This window comes from Larimichthys crocea, chromosome VI (assembly GCF_000972845.2).
Source record: "Larimichthys crocea isolate SSNF chromosome VI, L_crocea_2.0, whole genome shotgun sequence".
Taxonomy (NCBI): Eukaryota; Metazoa; Chordata; class Actinopteri; family Sciaenidae; genus Larimichthys; species Larimichthys crocea.
The window spans coordinates 11,219,613-11,238,999 of NC_040016.1; the positions used below are offsets into that span (position 1 = coordinate 11,219,613).

Sequence of the window (19,387 nt, forward strand, 5' to 3'; positions counted from 1 at the left end):
AAACTGATCACAAGGAAATCTCAACAAACTATCGAGGAATCGGGATGTTCACATGATGGCAAGTCCAGCTGTCCGGATGTTTTGGAGGTTAGAGGGTTTGTTTTGTGTTTATAAACCTCCTGGTGTCCACTGGAAACTCGTGCGGGATAACATCGAGACAACTCTCCTAAAAGGTGAGGATACCTGCCTTAAGAAAAATGTATCCTATGGCCCATCAGACACTCACCACACATGTCTGTGTCTGTGGTACAGTCAGGCATGATGAGCTAATGTGCAGATAAACATTTAAAAAGCATTAAACTTTGGACTCATCACTGTATCTCTTGTATTTGTTCCCATGTAGGTTTAAATGCTGCACCGTCCGGGCCACTTCCTAAGGAGGTTCGCTTCTTGCCAGACCCAGAGAGTGACACGGGAGCAACCAAGGGCCTCACATTGTCTGCAGCCTCTGTGCCAGTCCTGTCCAAGCATCCTCTGGGTATGTGTGTCCACTTCACTGCATAGCTTCATCTCCTGGGTCACCTGTGTATTACCTGCACATACATTGACTGACTGACTGTCTGTCTGTCTTTCTGTCTTTCTTTCTTTATCCATCCATCCATCCCAAGCTGGGAAATTACAGTGCAACACCATTACACACAGTGACAATACACAACATAAGAATAAAAATATAAAGAACAAACTATACATAATAAGATATCAAAATAGCAATAGAAAATAAAATATATTGTACAAGAGTATATGCAGCAAATTGGCAGGGTTGATTTGGTGCAAAGTAAGAAAGGAGAAAGGTGCAGTGACTGTAGATTATAACCTGAGTTTTTAGCTGTTATTATACAGTGTGACGGCATGTGGCAGGAAAGATTTCCTGTATCTGTCCCTTCGACAGCAGAGCTGTAGCAGCCTGTGGGAGAAGCTGCTCCGCTGTTTGTCCACTGTGTGATGGAGAGGGTGCTCATGATGGATGCCCATGATGGATAACAGTTTATTCAGCGTCCTCCTCTCCACCACAGTCTAAAGAGACTCAAGTCTGAGTCCAAGAACAGAGCCAGCCTTTCTTGATGATCTTATCAAGTCTGTTGGTGTCGCTGGCTCTGATGCTGCTGCCCCAACAAACAACAGCAGAGAAGATGGCACTGGCAACAACAGACTGATAAAAAGATTTCCAACATCTTGCTGCACATGTTGAAGGATCTTAGCTTCCTCAGGAAGTAGAGCCTGCTCATTCCCTTCTTCTACACAGCCTCTGTGATAGATTTCCAGTCCAGTCTGTTGTCGATCACAACTCCGAGGTATTTGTAGTATAGAAGTCTTATCATGGTGTCCTTGAATAAGATGACATGTAATAAACTTTATTGTTCCAGCTGGAAAAAAATACAGCATAATGTATTGTGAATACATTCATCTAGTAATTGCACATGCTTGTCTTTCAAAGCTTAATGTAATGTGGCTCGTTAGTCCCTTTCAACACGTTCTCACATTGGTGCAGGTCGATATTAGCTGAATAATATGAATATACATTTGTTATGTCTGTATGCAGAGTTATTAAAATGCATATTTTCTCTTTGTTTTAGTGACTGGACCTGAATTCCAGCATATCAAAGTTGGAGTAGGACATCGCCTTGATGCATTTTCTTCTGGTGTGCTCGGTATGATTATTTTAGAGCTGATCACACGAGAAAAACATTTGTTTCAGACCATGTTGTGTTTAATATATTAAGTCTTTTTTTTATTTTTTATAACTAGTTCTTGCTGTCGGGAATTCCAACAAGATCCTGAATAATTTCTGCAGAACACGAGTCACAAGGGTAATTTATCATTTCTGCTGGTTTTACATGAGCTGTACAAAGATGCAATGATGGTACAATATGCACAGTTGCACAGTGATGCTGTTTGATGTGTTTCAGGATTACACACTGGAGGGAGAATTTGGGACCGCAACAGATGATTTCTCTTACAGAGGCAAAGTTGTGGAAAGGTCCACCTATGGTAGGATCCGTCACTGTGTTCAGTTCCAGTTTATTCACCTGATAATGTAGTTTTAGATCATTAGACAGGAGTAATATTATATCAAAAGAACCAGAAACAACTTGTCACACTGCTGGCCAGTCATATACAGTAATACTGTCTAAAATCTGTTCACTGTAATTGGTTTTAGTGTTAGATATTAAATTTAAAAAGTTTGTAAACCAATATAAGCATCAGTTATTGTGCTTTTGTCTGTATTTAACCCTAAAATATTGTGTTCAACAGGTCACGTTACACAGGATAATCTGGACAGAGTCTTGGCGATGCTACAGGGAGCCAATCAGAAGGCCTTGTTAATGTACGCTAATGACATTTCATATTCATTACATTTCTATAAACATCATATTGACAGTTTTGGCTTTTAAGTTCCTACTTATTAGACACTTTCTCTGTTCTTTTAGGTAAGATCTACTATAGAGTACACAAAGTGCTTTCACCAGGGCCACAGTAAAGTGCTAAATGTTTATACTTGGTGCAGGTAGATGATATTTTTTTTGGTTTTGTTTTTTTTATACAGGTATTCCAATGTAGACATGCGCTCACAGGAAGCTTATGAGATGGCTGCGCAAGGTTTACTGGGTCCTGAAGGGAAATCGGAGCCTGTTTTGACAGGCTTGCGTTGCGTCCACTTCCAGCCTCCCAACTTCACTTTAGGTAAATAAGCTTCAATTGAACACGCAAAAAAAAAAAAACCTCATTTAAAATATGCAGATTTTCAGGATACTTACAGATCTTGTTTGTTTTTTCTCTGTTCTTACAGAGGTGCAGTGTCTAAATGAAACTCAGAAATATTTACGCAAAGTTGTGCACGAGATAGGACTCGAGCTACGCAGCACAGCGGTGTGTAAAGGAGTTAGACGGACCAGAGACGGACCGTTCACCCTGCAAGATGCTCTGACCCGTAACCACTGGACTGCTTCTGATGTTATGCAGGCAATCAGAAAATACCACTCCTCCAAAAAAACTAAAAAATATTCACACACAAAGACTGTGGATGCAGCACCAGAAGAGAATACGATGACAGACAGTCAACAAAATGAAACCTGTGACGAAACAGCAGTAGGTGTAATTAAATAACTTCAAATTGATCACTGTGAATCCTAGTGAAACATTTTACTGCTCCATGGTGACCAGAGATGAAAATATTAATTTTTAATGTTTAATATGCAGATTTGTCTTTATTTTATATGAATGTTCCAACGTTTTCACCTTTGTTAAATGTTGTGTGGGTAAGATTAACTTATTCTCCAAATCTTCGTATGAAAGTGGTTTATTTATATCACGCAAATAAATTAAAAACTTTTTTAGATAACTGTTGTTTGGTTGTGCTACCATTTGATAATTTGAGTTTACACAAGAGATTAAACAGTGCAAAGTGGTTGGCGCATAAAGACATTAGTAGACAGGTGGAGTTAAATGAACACTCTTTAAAGTTTGTAGAGGAGAAGATGTACCTGCTTTATCAGCACAAATACTCCCCCATGTGGAAAAAGTTGAAACTTTTATTCGGATATTTTTCTACCATTGATTTGTGGTAATGTTTAGACTAACCGGACATCCTGTTACCCTATTTAGAAAGAAATGACAACCCCAATAGAAACTCAACAAGGTGAGCACACCTCACCTTATTAAGAATATAGAACTGTAACAATTTGCCTTAATGGATTTAAAATAATTTACTTAGAATTTCCAGGAAAGAACTTTGTAAATTGATATTAAAATAATTATTAACTAATTAATTAAAAACGTGTGTGTACCTGCTGTGTACTGGCTAAAAGTCTTAAGTGGGATTTAATGTAAATTAATTAATTGGAAATGTATTAATTTAACATATTCTCTATATTCCCTGCAATTGGTACCAAGTGAAATGGTTTTTATTTTTTAATCAGGAGACATCATTGAAATAATTTAGAAAGTATTGTGAACAGACTCGTAAAATAAAGTTTTCTAATGTTTAACAGAGTTACAAAGTTAAATGTTCCAGCCTAAAACTGAGTTATCTCAATAACTGAGAACAAAATGAATCATTTTATCCTGGTAGTAAGGCATAATCCTGGTAAATGTTGCCAGTGAAGTCCGAGCCAATCACTGATATCATAATTTTCGTGAATCTGTCTGTGTCCTCTGATGTTGGAAGATGCTGTCTCAGCACTTCTGTTTCCCACAAAAGCTCCTTTGGGATGTTATGAGGTTATTGCATTGGCGCCATTGTTGTCATGCTCTTCATACCAGTCAAGGACTTGTTGTTCCAGTGGGAACACTATTGTCTTTGTCAGTCTGGAAACACACAACTTCCATGAGGACACAAATTAACTTTGAGAGTGCACAGTTGTTGTTCTGGAGGTTTATTGAGCATAAGACATGACATTAGAACAGTGAGACATTACAACAACAAATTGTTCTGTTGCACAGAACCATGATAAAAGAATTGAAATGTAATGAATTCAAATAGTTAAGGATTTAACTACTTCTGTCTTTAATTATCCAAAGCATGAAATTAATTTATGATTATCTGGTCGACCTGTCAACTGTGTTACTGCTTCAAACAGGCCGAGTGCCAACACCGTTCATTTAGAACAGATGGGGAAACAAATAAAATCATGATACACTTTCAAATATACACGTAATATAATTATTGAATAACACTGTGTGCTGAACGGCTACAGGAATGAAAGATGTTTCTTGTTCACACGAGTTGCTTGTAAACACTGAAAAGTAACAGTTATATCAATATACTGCAAATTTTGTTGGTCCTTGTTAATATCACTTTGGTATCATGACTTGTAACTTTCAAGAGTCATTTGCCTTATATAGATTTATACATTTATATTTTAAAAGTACATACATATTACATTTAATATACTGTATATTTATGTCATTAGAGTAAAATTAAGAATTAAGCACAAAGTAAAGACACTAAGGACCTGAGGAATGTTTCTGAACTGAAAGTGCTGAAGTACTAAAACATGAAATTCTCAGCGAGATAAGTTAATATACCGTCAAATTGAAATACATCAGTCTGGGACAAGACTCTATAAATATTGACTTAAAGTAACCATTTGAAATTGCACTGGTATAGTAAGGAGTTCATATTATTCATTACGTGATAACGATTTCCTCGATCACTAAAAACTTTTCATTGACCTTCATCTAAAGAAGGCCTGTATCAGCTATACAGTAGAGTATATACATGGAGCTATTCAGTAAATACACATTAGAGTCAACCCTATGGCTTCGTCTCATAAGGAAAAGCTCATCTGAAAATGCTCCATTCATGCAACGACAGAAATATATTCATAAATTGTGTTAAAAAATAACAACACAACACAAGGAATTATAGATTTGCGCAAATTATTATAATTATTTGTATTAAATGGATTAAAAGAACAAAAGTTGGTTTAATTACCAGTGTTTACTTGTGATATACATTTAAAAAAAACCCATCCAAAATCCAGACACTGTGTTCAGCAACATCCTGATTTTTTCTGTTGGGACTCTTTCTGTAACACTGTGGTTTCCTCTCTTGTGTCAACTTTTTGACTCAACATCCTGGAAACAAGACAACAACACCAAGAATATTAAAGGACATTCTTGCGAAAAATCATATGGGTGTTTATAGGAAAAATGACAGATGTGAAATGTGTTACCTGGCCACAGTTTCCAATGAGTGAATCACATTTTCCCCTGTGGCAGCGCTGCACTCCATGAATTCAAAGTTGCACTCCTGTAGAAGTAGATATGCTGCCTTTTAGTGTTTAATAATCAAACTATTTAGTTATTTCTGCATCACTAGATGAGTTAATAGTGTGAGAGGGCTTAATGCCATGGATCCATACCCGAGCGAGATTCGCCCCCTCCTCAGTTTTCACCTTCCGCTCTGCCATATCATTCTTATTTCCAAGAAGTAAAATAGTGACGTTCTCTGCAGCCCCTTCCTGCAAAACATTCAAACGTCTTTTGTACAGAACAATAAAACTATGTTTCAGGTCCCATGTGCTCTAAATCCTAGTTTTATTTTTGTACTCTCAATATAAATAAGTGTATACTTATAAGTGTATACTTAAAAAAATAAGTGTATACTTAAAACAAATTCACTACATAAATCTTTATTGAAGTTTCTGTCAGTAGTTGAAGAAGTACTCTTCAACTACTGACTACTGACTACTGAAGTAATCTTCTAGTGAAGTAACAGTAGTAATACCACAGTGTGGAAATATTCTGGTACAAGTAAAAGTACTGCATTCAAAATCTTACTTAAAGTACAAAAGTATTTTTTCTTTTCGCTATTATTATTGGATTATAATTATTCATGCATTATTGTGTTCATTAATTTTAATCTTGAAACTGGTAAAGTGAAGCTAATTTTAACTACTTTATATACTGCTGCGTAGCTTTATCCTTTAAAAAAAATCATAATTTATTAGTTGATTATATTTTGTATTAATAATCAGACTCTGCAATGTAGCTTGTAACTAAAGTAAAATAAATGTAGTGTAGTAAAAAAATATTGTGTAAGATGTTGTAAAGTATAAAGTAACAAAATGGAAATAGAAATACTCAAAGTACAAGTACCATAATCTTGTACTTAAGTGCAGTACTTTAGTACATGTACTTACATTCCACCGCTGGTTGCTGTTAACATGTACTGCTGTTTTAAATACTCGATTCAGTACATGTCATTTAGACTATGATATAGATTGAAGATTTTAAATTGATATAAAGAGCATCATTATTTAATTACAGGCTGGAGATCAAACTTAAATACTTTTATCAGCTTTGCTAATTTAATAAAAATACTATGATTGACTACAAATCATAAGAAAAACACATTACACATATAAACATGCCATTTCAAAGCCATGAAAGTGTGGTGACAACGTTTAAACAGCCACTGAAGCTTTAAGTGCACCATACCTGAATACAGTCCGCCCAGTAGCTGACCGCAGAGAAACTCTGAGTGGAAGTGATGTCATACATCAAGAGGAAAGCCTGGGCTTTATGGAAAATCTGTCTGGTGATGCTGTGAAACCTTTGAAAGAAAATAAAGAGAAATCTCTCACATCTTTAAATCAGGAGAGGCCACTAATTTCTTTTCCTGACCTTAACTATTCTGAATATGTCAACCAACCAGTGAAAATAACTACATACTGCATGTCGAAATATGTTGTGTTTCTTGTAACACACAAAACATTGCTGAGGTGTGGCAAACAGGTTATGAAACAGGTTACAACTTGGCCTAAAAGACACTTTTCAACACTTTGACACTTTGAGCAACATGTTGAGAGAGGCGACTCCCTGTGCTCTATAATTTTTACAACACCTTTCAAAAGCCACAATAGGAAGTGCATAGAGGGTGGTAGTTACGTAAGCATCGTCACACATGCTCAGTGCTCATGCTCAACAAATGCTTATCAGAATACTTGGCTGACTGCTGAGAAGTATTCACTGCTGGAGGTCTCTGCTGCCTTCAGATTGGGTAACAAGGAAGCCTTTAGGACATAGAGACAAACTGTTCTGGGCCACCAGAGAGACAAAACCACCACCACTTCCAGGAATAGAAGAGACACATAGTGCACACATGCAGGCCACCATAAACCACAAAATAACAGCCTGTACCTTTGACAATGACTTCCAGCCTATGACTCTCCATTCTATCAAGGACTAAGTACTGTTCCTACCCAGGGCAGACATCAGGAGGACCCACGTAAGGCTGGTGGACCAGACAGTGTGCCTCATCATAAATTCAGGGAATGATGTGGTCAACTTTTAGATGTCCTTACTGACATCTTCTAGCTTATGCCAATGGCAAAAGAGTGAACTATGCATCAACAACAACCGGCAAGTAGAGACAAAACCATAATGAAGTGCTTCAAGAGGCATTACAAGGCACACAAAGTCAGCAGATGCATTTTTTCTTCTTTCATGGCAGCTTCGAGATCGACCTAAAGCACTCTATCTTACAGGGGCAGATTTAGGGAACCCAAAACACCAAAACAGTTATCATTAATGTTGTTTATGATAACAATTTTGTACCACTATTTATTTCCTATTGCAAAAAGAGGGAAAATACACAATTACTTTTACTTTTTTCTTCTATTTTAAGAAATGAATATCTTAGACCTTATGTTATCGTAATACATTACCCACTGTATCTGTGATATCACACTTTCTACGTGTGGAAATGACCTTTCATAGCACACAGTATGTGCCTGAAGAGGAAAACACTCCTAAAATTAAAGTTAAAATAACTGGGATCACTTATATTTATTCTCTGCAATACAAAGTGCTTTCACCTATAGTTAATATGTTTTATTATAACAGCAATAACTGGTACAAGTGTCTCAATGATGTACTGTAAAAGAGCAACAGGAAACCTACCTTTCTTGACCTGCTGTATCCCACAAGTGAAGTACCACAGGTTTTCCATCCACTAACACAGTCCACTTGCATGAATCAAGTCCTAGAAAATATATTTATATTACATCATTTTGTATATTTGGACACATTTATGGGAATATAGTAGGCCAAAATAAGGAGCTTACCAACAGAGGAGGGTAAATCTAAAGAAAACTTCCCACTCTGAGCTCTTTTCATGAAGGAGGACTTTCCCACAGAGCTGTCTCCAACCATCATCACATTGTAACTGTTTGATTTAAGAGCTGCTCCTTTGGGACTACCTGCTAAAATGAAAAACACTTTCTGGTCGCACGTTGTATTTACCATCTGTCTACAAGCTGCTACATTTTTCTGTGAGTAAGTATTACTGTTCTGTTTACCCAGAGAAAACGTCTTCTGACTCTCTTGGCTCAGGTGGATTTCAGCATAAGTGGAGGTGACTGGAGTCACTTGTTGAGGAGTCTCCTCACTGTGGAACAGACAAGCAAGCAAAGTTTAAAAAACAAAACAAAACAAAAAAACAAACACAGCATATACAGCAGTTTATTAAAAGCAAGTTTTTAGTTGTCAGTCCAAATGTTTGAATTTCTTTGAGATGACTCTCTTTAACTGTGCAGAATATAACCACGTGTTTATTGAAAGTTGAGATTGAAAAAAATACATAAAAAGGCAAATATTTGAGTTGAGTCATTTGGTCTGTCATGTATACATCATGCTTTATCATCCACTTAGAAGAGGTGGAAGTAATGGAGTGTCATTCAACTTTAATGTGTCTATAAGCATGCAAACACAAATCTCACTTAACATCAGCAAATTACACAATAAGTTATCTGCAGTTATCTCAATATGCCCTTCCTTTTTTTTCTGGCCTCCTTTTGATGCCTGCAAAAAGTTAAAAACTGATAGAAGGATAAATGAGTGTTTGTAACAATTATGCTTGTATCTCATATTTTTTTAGATTGTTACTTGTTCATGTTCATCTCATATGTCTCAGATAACCAATAATAAACTCCCTACAGGGTCAGGTAGTTGGATAACAAACCAACCATGTCACCTAACATCCTGATGAAACAAACCGGTTTTTGTACTGCATATTGTGTGCACAAGGATTAGTGTAGAAGGAAGGCTTGCATGAGTCAGAGGCTTTGTCGCTTGGCAAACAATGAAATGGAAAGTTTCATTTGAACATTTTTAACATTTTTAACATTTCGACATTAGAAGTATCTGTTTTAAATGTTGGCACAGGGTAATAATTTCCAGATTAAATAAAAGAAAAACAGATGCATAATTGTTGCTTCTGCAATATTACAATAGGATTAAATGTCAGGCTAACATTGTACTTCTATCTAAAAACAAAGTGGTGGTAGATTAAGAGACTGTTACATAACATGGCTGTGGTTATAATTAGTGGTCTATTGCTGTAATTAATTAATTTTTGGTCAATATTCATTATGAGTGGACATTCCTCTCTGATACTAACTTTCAACACTTTATTGTGTAAAGCTAATGAGGAAGCTGAACATGTCTTTGAGGCCGTCGCGTTAACATCTCTGTTGAACTCTCTAGTTAGTGTCAGACTTACCTCACAGGCTGGCTCGAGAGCTCTTCTTCCTTTGAGGCGCTGATGTTAGACGGTGGTTCCTTGTCACTTTCATCAACCTGCAAAGACAAAAACATCCCAATCACAACACTAGATGAGTTTTTGAAAATACAGCATACATATTGTTTTCGCTTTGGTTTGCCAAATGATAAAAGGATAATCTGAATTTGTTTCCAATGAATAATTATCTGGAACACAAAGTCAGGTGTTAAGTATTATATGTAGGTACTGTCCTGTTTTATATAACAATATTATTCTACATCCACTAAAATATGACATTTAAAAAAAAATGGATAGTAACCCAACTTTAATATAAAATACTAGGCCTTTTCCTTGTGATGTTGAGGTTCAGCTTTACATGATATGCTTTTTGGTAGTTTCTTGGTTGTCATTTAGGCCTATATAAGTGAGCAAGACTACGAATAGACACTAACATTTCGATACATATTTATGTTCTCCTTTTCATCATGTGAAACATGTAGTGTGAGCCGCATCTTCCCCATTGGGTTCCTTGTGTCATTTTGTTCCTTTTTGCAACACACACTTTACCAATGCACAAGTGGTTTTATACAAATGGGAAGTACAGCACAACACAGAACTTATGTTGATATGTGTGTATGTGGCAGAACCAAGACAAATAATAACCATCTATGTACAGTACATCAAGCTGAAGCCACGAAACAGAAGCTGCACAACGTTTAGAAAGTTCACAAAGAAGAATTCATATGCATGTAGTTTAACAACTATCTCTTCATCAGTTTAAGTATAATGTGAAACAAACTAACTTTTAGATTCCCACCAGAAATACTTAGATTGTAAAAAGGAAAACAGACTCACACACAACTACTCAGCTGCTTACCTCTGATATTTTGTCCAGGCCCAGAGAATCTTCTTCAGTCGTCTTGATGTCACTTTCTTCTGTGATACTTCTGACATCTCTCCTATTTTGTGTATCTGTTATTGTGTCCTCTCCTTCAGTTTGGTGTCCACGTAACTTCCGGCTTGATCCCAATTTTCTTCTTCTCCCACCAGCTGTGGGAGAAGTGGACGGTATTGCAGGGAGATCTCTGGGAGTTAGATGATCTGTTTCTACAAGTTGGACATGAGAAACTGGATTTTCTTCAATTTCCTGGTGAGGTGGGGGTTTGACGTGAGACTCAAAAGCATGGCTGTACTCCACTGTTTCAAATACTTTCTCTTTTCTTTGTTCTGGGTCGATTTCCTTGTCTTCTGTGAGAGGTTGTAGTTCTTCTTTTTCTTCAATACTTTGAAAACTTGCAGACTTTACATCACCAACATTTGGTAGAGTTTCTGTTGCCTCAGTTCTGTTTTCCACTTCCTGCTGTTCATGTAAGTCTTCCCTTTTACTTCGTGATCCCAGGTTCCTACGAGTGGAGCCCATTTTTCTTCTCCTGCCGGGCGAATTTAAATTGGGACTTGAATTCTTCATCTCGAGATTTGTATTGTGAGCTCCTTCATTCACGTCGTTCAGCTCTTGTATATTAGCTTGATCATCTTTGTGCTCATCTTCAGCTCCTCCTCTGACTATAGATTTCATCATTTCCAAATCGGCCTCTGCTGATTTCAAAGCTTGGTCCTGTCTTAGATTAACACTCTCTAGTCTTTTCTCATCATTTTGTGCACTCTGTGTGGTCTCATATGAAGATACAAAGCTCTCTCCTGTAATACCAGCATTTGTTGTGTTTGTTCCAGCAGGCACAGAGGGTACATGCATCTCAGTGCTTGTAAAATCATCTGGCTGTGATGGCTCTACATCCACAGTAGATTGCTCAGGAGGTAGAGCCATCAATGCCAAGTCTTGAACAGTACTGATTTCATTAGTTCCCTGTTGCTCAGAGTCCTTGGCATGATGTCTTCCTTTATTTCTACGGCTAGATCCGAGCTTTCTTCTGCTTTCAATGGGTTTGAAGTTTGTGTCGTTTTGTTCAGGTTGGGAATCCAAAGTAGCATTTGTTCCTGATTGCAGGGTTTGTAAAGAAGAGTTGCTCTCCTCCTCAGAGAAGACACTGGGTTTTATATCGTCCTCTACTTGTCCTTCAATCACATATACCTGTCCTAGTGCAGTGTCTACTCTTTCTATGCCACTAATTTGTTGTTCCTCATTTGTCTGTTCTAAAGCCTCAAAGTTGTTCTCTTTTGTAGGATCCACAGGAGGTAGAAATGTCAATGCCAAGTCTTGAACAGTGTTAATTACATTAGTTCCCTGTTGCTCTTTATCCACAGGACTGAGTTTTGTATTTCCATTTTGATGTACATCTGCAGTTACAATCACTGGTAACTCTACCACTTCCATTCTGTCAAATTTCATGTCAGCCATGTTAGAGTCACTTTCTTTGTTTTCATCTTCATTGCCCATTCCTTCCTCCGGTTCCCTATTGAGTTGAGTCCGGCGAGTAGAGCCCATCTTCCTCCTCTTCTGTTTGGATTTTCCTTGCAAATTTTCACTGTTATCTAAATCAGTTTTTTCTTGTATCCCTTGCTGTTGGTTACATGATATTCCACTTTCCTTGGGCACATCCACGACTGTCTCTGCTCTGTTTTCCTTGAGACCAATGTCAAATGGAGCTAAAGTGCCAATATTGGTTTGTGCAGCTGAAAACTGTTCAGCATGTGTGATCCCTTGTGAAATATTAATTTCTTGGGCTTCGTGGTCTTTCTTTGTATGATCTGCAAAATTTTCTCCAACTTCATCTTGTCTAAACACTTGTACATCCACTGAACTTGCCACTTCTGTATTATAGTCTTTGATCACATATCCCATAGTTTCTATTGCATCATCTATCTGTTGCCAAGAGTCTTTGTCACTAGATAAAGCTTCCCTGTTCTGGACAAGACAGGCCTCTTCTTGCTCAAGAACATCCATAGTAACTGGCCTGGTGGTAACATTGTCATCATGATTTGAGATATTCTGTATGTATGAATCCTCCTCTGATGATTGCATCAAGTCTATTTTAACTGTGTTATTTCCTGTAAACTGACTGAAATTCTCATGCTCTTCAACATCCTTATTAAGTTCAAGAGAGTCATCTTTGCCTGAGCTTGAAGTAACGTCTGTTGTTGTACTGTTGTCCATAACATTCTGTGACAAAATTGTGTCCTCCAGCATTTTTTCTGTGTTTTCTTTGTTATTTACAGGTTTGAGGTCTAGGTTGGTTTGTTGTTTGAATTCTTCCGTTGTATCTGTTGCTAATAACATTTTTGTTGTTTCAAGGTTTGCTTCATCCCCCCTTGCATTTTCTACAAATTCGTCCTTAGGTTCATGGTATGTTTTGGCAACTGATACCTTGACTTGCTGTCGTCCTTTATTTCTTCGGCTAGACCCCAGTTTTCTTCTGTTCCCAGTGGGGTTCAAGTCTGTTTCCTCTTCCATTCTTGCAGAATTGTCTTGAGAATTGTCCTGGGAGTTCAAAAGAGCATTCATTTCTGATTGCAGGCTTTCATTAATTGAGGAGAAATCAATCTGATGCATTTCTTGCATGTGTGCATTCTCAGAATGCAGAGATCCTCTGACTTGTGAAAAGTTTACATGCCTTTGTTCCTCATTTGCGGAGAACTCCTCTGGTGATGAAACTGCTGCTTCCTTAACACATTCAATGTCAGCATGTTCTCCAGTGCTGCTTTTTTCTGTGGAAATCTCAGGTGTGGTAGAAGACTCTATTTTTGGTAATTTTAAATGTAACTCACTAACTAAATAGTTGCCCTGTGAATTTCCATCCTGCCTTAACAAGTCAGTGTCCTCATCTCCATCCTTGCTTTCTTTTTCTTTTACAGAATACACAATAGAGAGGTCTTGTTCTGGCATCTCTGTGGAATTTGACAGGTCAATTACCTGTTGATCTACTGTTAAATTGGGATGCACACTTGAAGACATAAACTCAGAGATGCCAACAAGAGCACCAACATGTTCATTTTCTTTGACTTGATCACTAATTCCTTCAGTCTGATCATTATCCCTGATGTTTCCAACAATTTCCTCTGCGGGGCTGTCATTGGATTCAGCAACAGGGTCCTTGGCATGCCGTCTTCCCCTATTTCTTCGGCTAGACCCCAGTTTTCTTCTGCTCCCAATGGGAATGAAGTTTGTGTCATTTTGCTCAGGTTGGGAATCCAAGTAAGCATTTGTTCCTGATTGCAGGGTTTGTGAAGAAGGTTCACTCTCCTCCACTTCAGAGTTGAGTCCTTCCTTCTCCTGATGAACTGTTTGTTCAACACTGGGTTTTATATCATCCTCGACTACTTTGCTTTCATCCTCATACACATGACCAAGTGCAGAGTCTACTCTTTCAGTATCACTGATCTGCAGTTTCTCTGTATCCTCATCCTCATTTGTCTGTTCTGAAGCTTCAATCCTGTTTTCTTTTGTAGGATGCACATCTTGTTTGTCATCCGTATTCAAATCTTCCTGCTTAGCAGCAGAATCATCAGTACCTTTCACAATAAACTCAAATTGGTATATGTCACTGATTTCAGCTTGCTCTGTCAGGTTTCCAGAAATTACTTCAGCATCTTCTGTGGCAACCTGTGTCACACTTTCAGGAGAGTGATCCAGTTCATGTGTTGGATTAACCTCCTGTTCATGTACTTTGTCCACACCGTCCTCTGAATGATAGGTGCCTCTATCTTCTTGACTCTGAAGAGTGTCAGATTGGTCCATTTCTTCCAGCGTGGCTTCCACTGATTTATCAGACACCTCCACTTTAAAGTCAGTCTCTCTTTCATCATGATCTTCTTGAAGATTTTCACTTTTAGGAATTACACTTTCCATGTCAGTCTCTGGATAGTTTGCTGTATTTGAGCTCTGGACCTCAGAAGAATAATGAGACATGATAGCTGAATATAAAGAGGTGTCATCTGTTGCAGGCACAACAACATCACAACTCTCTGGACTTGATTCTTTTTGATTGGTTTTCTCTATTGCCACTAACATTTGAGTTGTTTCAAGGGCTTCACTATCACTGACAATTTCTACAACTTCTTCTGTAGGTCTGAGGTACGATTCAGCAACAGATTCCTTAACCCGGTGTCGTCCTTTATTTCTTCGGCTAGACCCCAGTTTTCTTCTGCTCCCAATGGAGTTGAAGTCTGTGTCGTTTTGCTGAGGTTGTGAATCCAAAAGTGCATTTGTCTCTGATTGCTGTGTTTGTAAAGAAGATTCACTTTCCTCATCCCCAGAGAGTATTCCTTCCTTCTCCTGATGAACTGTTTGATCAACACTGGGTTTTATATCATCCTCTACCACACTGGCTTCACCCTCATACACATGGCCAAGTGCAGAGTCTACTCTTTCAGTATCACTGGTCTGCAGTTTCTCTGTATCCTCATCCTCATTTGTCTGTTCTGAAGCCTCAATGCTGTTTTCTTTTGTAGGATGCACATCTTGTTTGTCATCTGTATTCAAATCTTCCTGCTTAGCAGCAGAATCATCAGTACCTTTCACAATAAACTCAAATTGATATGTGTCACTGATTTCAGCTTGGTCTATTAGGCTTCCAGAAATTATTTCTGCATCTTCTGTGGCAACCTGTGTCACACTTTCAGGAGAGTGATCCAGTTCATGTGTTGGATTAACCTCCTGTTCATGTACTTTGTCCACACCGTCCTCTGAATGATAGGTGCCTCTATCTTCTTGACTCTGAAGAGTGTCAGATTGGTCCATTTCTTCCAGCGTGGCTTCCACTGATTTATCAGACACCTCCACTTTAAAGTCAGTCTCTCTTTCATCATGATCTTCTTGAAGATTTTCACTTTTAGGAATTAAACTTTCCATGTCAGTCTCTGGATAATTTGTTGTATTGGATTTCTGGACCTCAGAAGAATAATCAGACATAATAGCTGAATATAAAGAGTTGTCATCTTTTGCAGGCACAACAACATCATGCTCACTCTCTGGACTTGATTCTACTTGATTTGTTTTCTCTATTGCCACTAACATTTGAGTTGTTTCGAGGGCTTCATTATCACTGACACTTTCTACAACTTCAGCAACAGATTCCTTAACCCGGTGTCGTCCTTTATTTCTTCGGCTAGACCCCAGTTTTCTTCTGCTCCCAATGGAGTTGAAGTCTGTGTCGTTTTGCTGAGGTTGTGAATCCAAAAGTGCATTTGTTTCTGATTGCTGTGTTTGTAAAGAAGATTCACTTTCCTCATCCCCAGAGAGTATTCCTTCCTTCTCCTGATGAACTGTTTGATCAACACTGGGTTTTATATCATCCTCTACCACACTGGCTTCACCCTCATACACATGGCCAAGTGCAGAGTCTACTCTTTCAGTATCACTGGTCTGCAGTTTCTCTGTATCCTCATCCTCATTTGTCTGTTCTGAAGCCTCAATGCTATTTTCTTTTGTGGGATGCACATCCTGTTTGTTGTCCGTATTCAAATCTTCCTGCTTATCAGCAGAATCATCAGTACCTTTCACAATAAACTCAAATTGGTATGTGTCACTGATTTCAGCTTGCTCTATCAGGCTTCCAGAAATTATTTCTGTATCTTCTGTGGCAACCTGTGTCACACTTTCAGGAGAGTGATCCAGTTCATGTGTTGGATTAACCTCCTGTTCATGTACTTTGTCCACACTGTCCTCTGAATGATAGGTGCCTCCATCTTCTTGACTCTGAAGAGTGTCAGATTGGTCCATTTCTTCCAGCGTGGCTTCCACTGATTTATCAGACACCTCCACTTTAAAGTCAGTCTCTCTTTCATCATGATCTTCTTGAAGATTTTCACTTTTAGGAATTAAACTTTCCATGTCAGTCTCTGGATAGTTTGTTGTATTTGAGCTCTGGACCTCAGAAGAATAATCAGACATGATAGCTGAATATAAAGAGTTGTCATCTGTTGCAGGCACAACAACATCATGCTCACTCTCTGGACTTGATTCTTCTTGATTTGTTTTCTCTATTGCCACTAACATTTCAGTTGTTTCAAGGGCTTCATTATCACTGACACTTTCTACAACTTCTTCTGTAGGTCTGAGGTACGATTCAGCAACAGATTCCTTAACCCGGTGTCGTCCTTTATTTCTTCGGCTAGACCCCAGTTTTCTTCTGCTCCCAATGGAGTTGAAGTCTGTGTCGTTTTGCTGAGGTTGTGAATCCAAAAGTGCATTTGTTTCTGATTGCTGTGTTTGTAAAGAAGATTCACTTTCCTCATCCCCAGAGAGTATTCCTTCCTTCTCCTGATGAACTGTTTGTTCAACACTGGGTTGTATATCATCCTCTACCACACTGGCTTCACCCTCATACACTTGACCAAGTGCAGAGTCTGCTGTTTCAGTATCATTGATCTGCAGTTTCTCTGTATCCTCATCCTCATTTGTCTGTTCTAAAGCCTCAATGCTATTTTCTTTTGTGGGATGCACATCCTGTTTGTCATCCGTATTCAAATCTTCCTGCTTAGCAACAGAATCATCAGTACCTTTCACAATAAACTCAAATTGGTATGTGTCACTGATTTCAGCTTGGTCTATCAGGCTTCCAGAAATTATTTCTGCATCTTCTGTGGCAACCTGTGTCACACTTTCAGGAGAGTGATCCAGTTCATGTGTTGCCTTAACCTCCTCATCATGATCTTCTTGAAGATTTTCACTTTTAGGAATTAAACATTCCATGTCAGTCTCTGGATAATTTGTTGTATTGGAGTTCTGGACCTCAGAAGAATAATCGGACATAATAGCTGAATGTAAAGAGTTGTCATCTTTTGCAGGCACAACATCATAACTCTCTGGACTTGATTCTTCTTGATTTGTTTTCTCTATTGCCACTAACATTTGAGTTGTTTCGAGGGCTTCATTTTCTACAACTTCAGCAACAGATTCCTTAACCCGGTGTCGTCCTTTATTTCTTCGGCTAGACCCCAGTTTTCTTTTGTTCCCAATGAAGTTGAAATCTGTGTCGTTTTGCTGAGGCTGTGAATCCAAAGAAGCATTTGTTTCTGATTGCTGTGTTTGTAAAGAAGAGTCACTCTGAAGAGTGTCAGATTTGTCCATTTCCTCCAGTGGGGCTCCTATTGATTTATCAGACACCTCCATTTTAAAGTCAGTCTCTCTTTTATCATGTTCATCATAATCAGAGTAGTGATCCATTTCATGCTTCTGTGTTGGCTTAACTTCCTGTTCATGCACTTTGTTTACAGCATCGTCTAAATGATGGACACCTTCAACTTCAGTTTTAGGTAACCCATCTTTTGGTGATGAAAGCATTGCTTGCTCAATACTGAATCCGGGTTCTGTATGCTCTCTGGTTCTGCTGTCATCTGTGGTTATCTCTGACTCGGTAGAAAACTCGATATCATCTGATCTTAAATGTGACTCACTCATCAAATTGATCTGTGGTATCTCAGTATCATATAAATCATCCTCATGTGTCTGCTTTAAAGTGTCAAAGTTGGTTTCTTTTGTAGGATGCACATCATGTTTATCATCAGGATTTAATTCTAACTGTCTGGTAGCAGAGTCATCCGTACTTTTCACAATCAACTCAGACTGGTATGTGTCACCAATTTCAGCTTGCTCTATCACATTTCCACAATTTACTTCTGCATCTTCTGTGACATGTATCACACTTACAGAGTGATTGATTTCATACATTTCTGTTGGCTTAAACTCTTTGTTTACAGCATCCTCTGAATGTTGAGCACTGTTGACTTGATGTAAGTTTAAATTCTCATTTGGAGATGAAACTATTGCTTGCTCAACAGTGCATTCAATCTCAGTATTTGTCCTTGGGCTGCTTTGATCTGTGGTTTTCTCTGGTGTGGCAGAAAACTCTGTAACTTCTGATTTTACATGTGAGTCACTTTCCAAATCGTTGCCCTGTAAATTTCCATCCTGCCCTAACAGATATGTGCCCTCGTGTTGTTCTTTGCTTTCTTTTTCTGTTACAGAATTCACGTTGTAACTTTCATCTCCTCCAATCTCTGTAGAACTTGACTGGTCAATCAACTGTTGATCTACTGTAGGACCTGAAGGTAAATTTAAACTAGTTACCTCAGAGATTCCCACAAGATGTGCATTTTCTGTGAGTTGCTCTTTCTGAACAGTGTCAGATTTGTGACTTCCTTCCAGCATGGTTTCCACTAATGTACAAGAATCAGACACTACTTTGAAGTCTGCATCATGTTCATCTTGGTTTGCTTGCAGATTTTGAATTTTGGAAATTAAACTTTCCTGGTCAGTCTCTGGATTGTTTGATCCAGTACAGTACTGAACCTCAGAAAAATAATCGGGTGTAATGGCCGAATACACAGAGCTGTCATGTCTTGCAGACACATCATCCTCAGTTCTATGACTTAATTCTTCCTGCTGCTGAGGTTGAATCGTCACATACATACCCCCAGTCTTTT

At 38.2% G+C, this 19,387-nt stretch overlaps 2 protein-coding genes across 2 annotated transcripts; one reads left to right on the top strand and one right to left on the bottom strand.

The window, feature by feature from the left end:
* The first annotated feature begins 30 nt into the window (after nt 1–30).
* trub2 (TruB pseudouridine (psi) synthase family member 2) lies at nt 31–3,343 on the top strand. Its single transcript, XM_027279621.1, has 8 exons — nt 31–173; nt 344–478; nt 1,575–1,649; nt 1,747–1,808; nt 1,908–1,989; nt 2,254–2,326; nt 2,546–2,682; nt 2,789–3,343. Exons 1-8 carry the CDS (start codon nt 53–55, stop codon nt 3,103–3,105), a joined length of 1,002 nt encoding a protein of 333 aa, XP_027135422.1. The 5' UTR covers nt 31–52; the 3' UTR covers nt 3,106–3,343.
* Nucleotides 3,344–4,356: 1,013 nt separating this feature from the next.
* On the bottom strand, nt 4,357–17,845 carry rab44 (RAB44, member RAS oncogene family). The gene is made up of 9 exons (XM_027278815.1): nt 10,884–17,845; nt 10,007–10,083; nt 8,805–8,893; nt 8,571–8,708; nt 8,407–8,488; nt 6,943–7,057; nt 5,865–5,963; nt 5,676–5,752; nt 4,357–5,577 (listed from the first exon to the last, which is right to left on the bottom strand). Exons 1-9 carry the CDS (start codon nt 17,811–17,813, stop codon nt 5,493–5,495), a joined length of 7,692 nt encoding a protein of 2,563 aa, XP_027134616.1. The 5' UTR covers nt 17,814–17,845; the 3' UTR covers nt 4,357–5,492.
* Nucleotides 17,846–19,387: the final 1,542 nt, after the last annotated feature.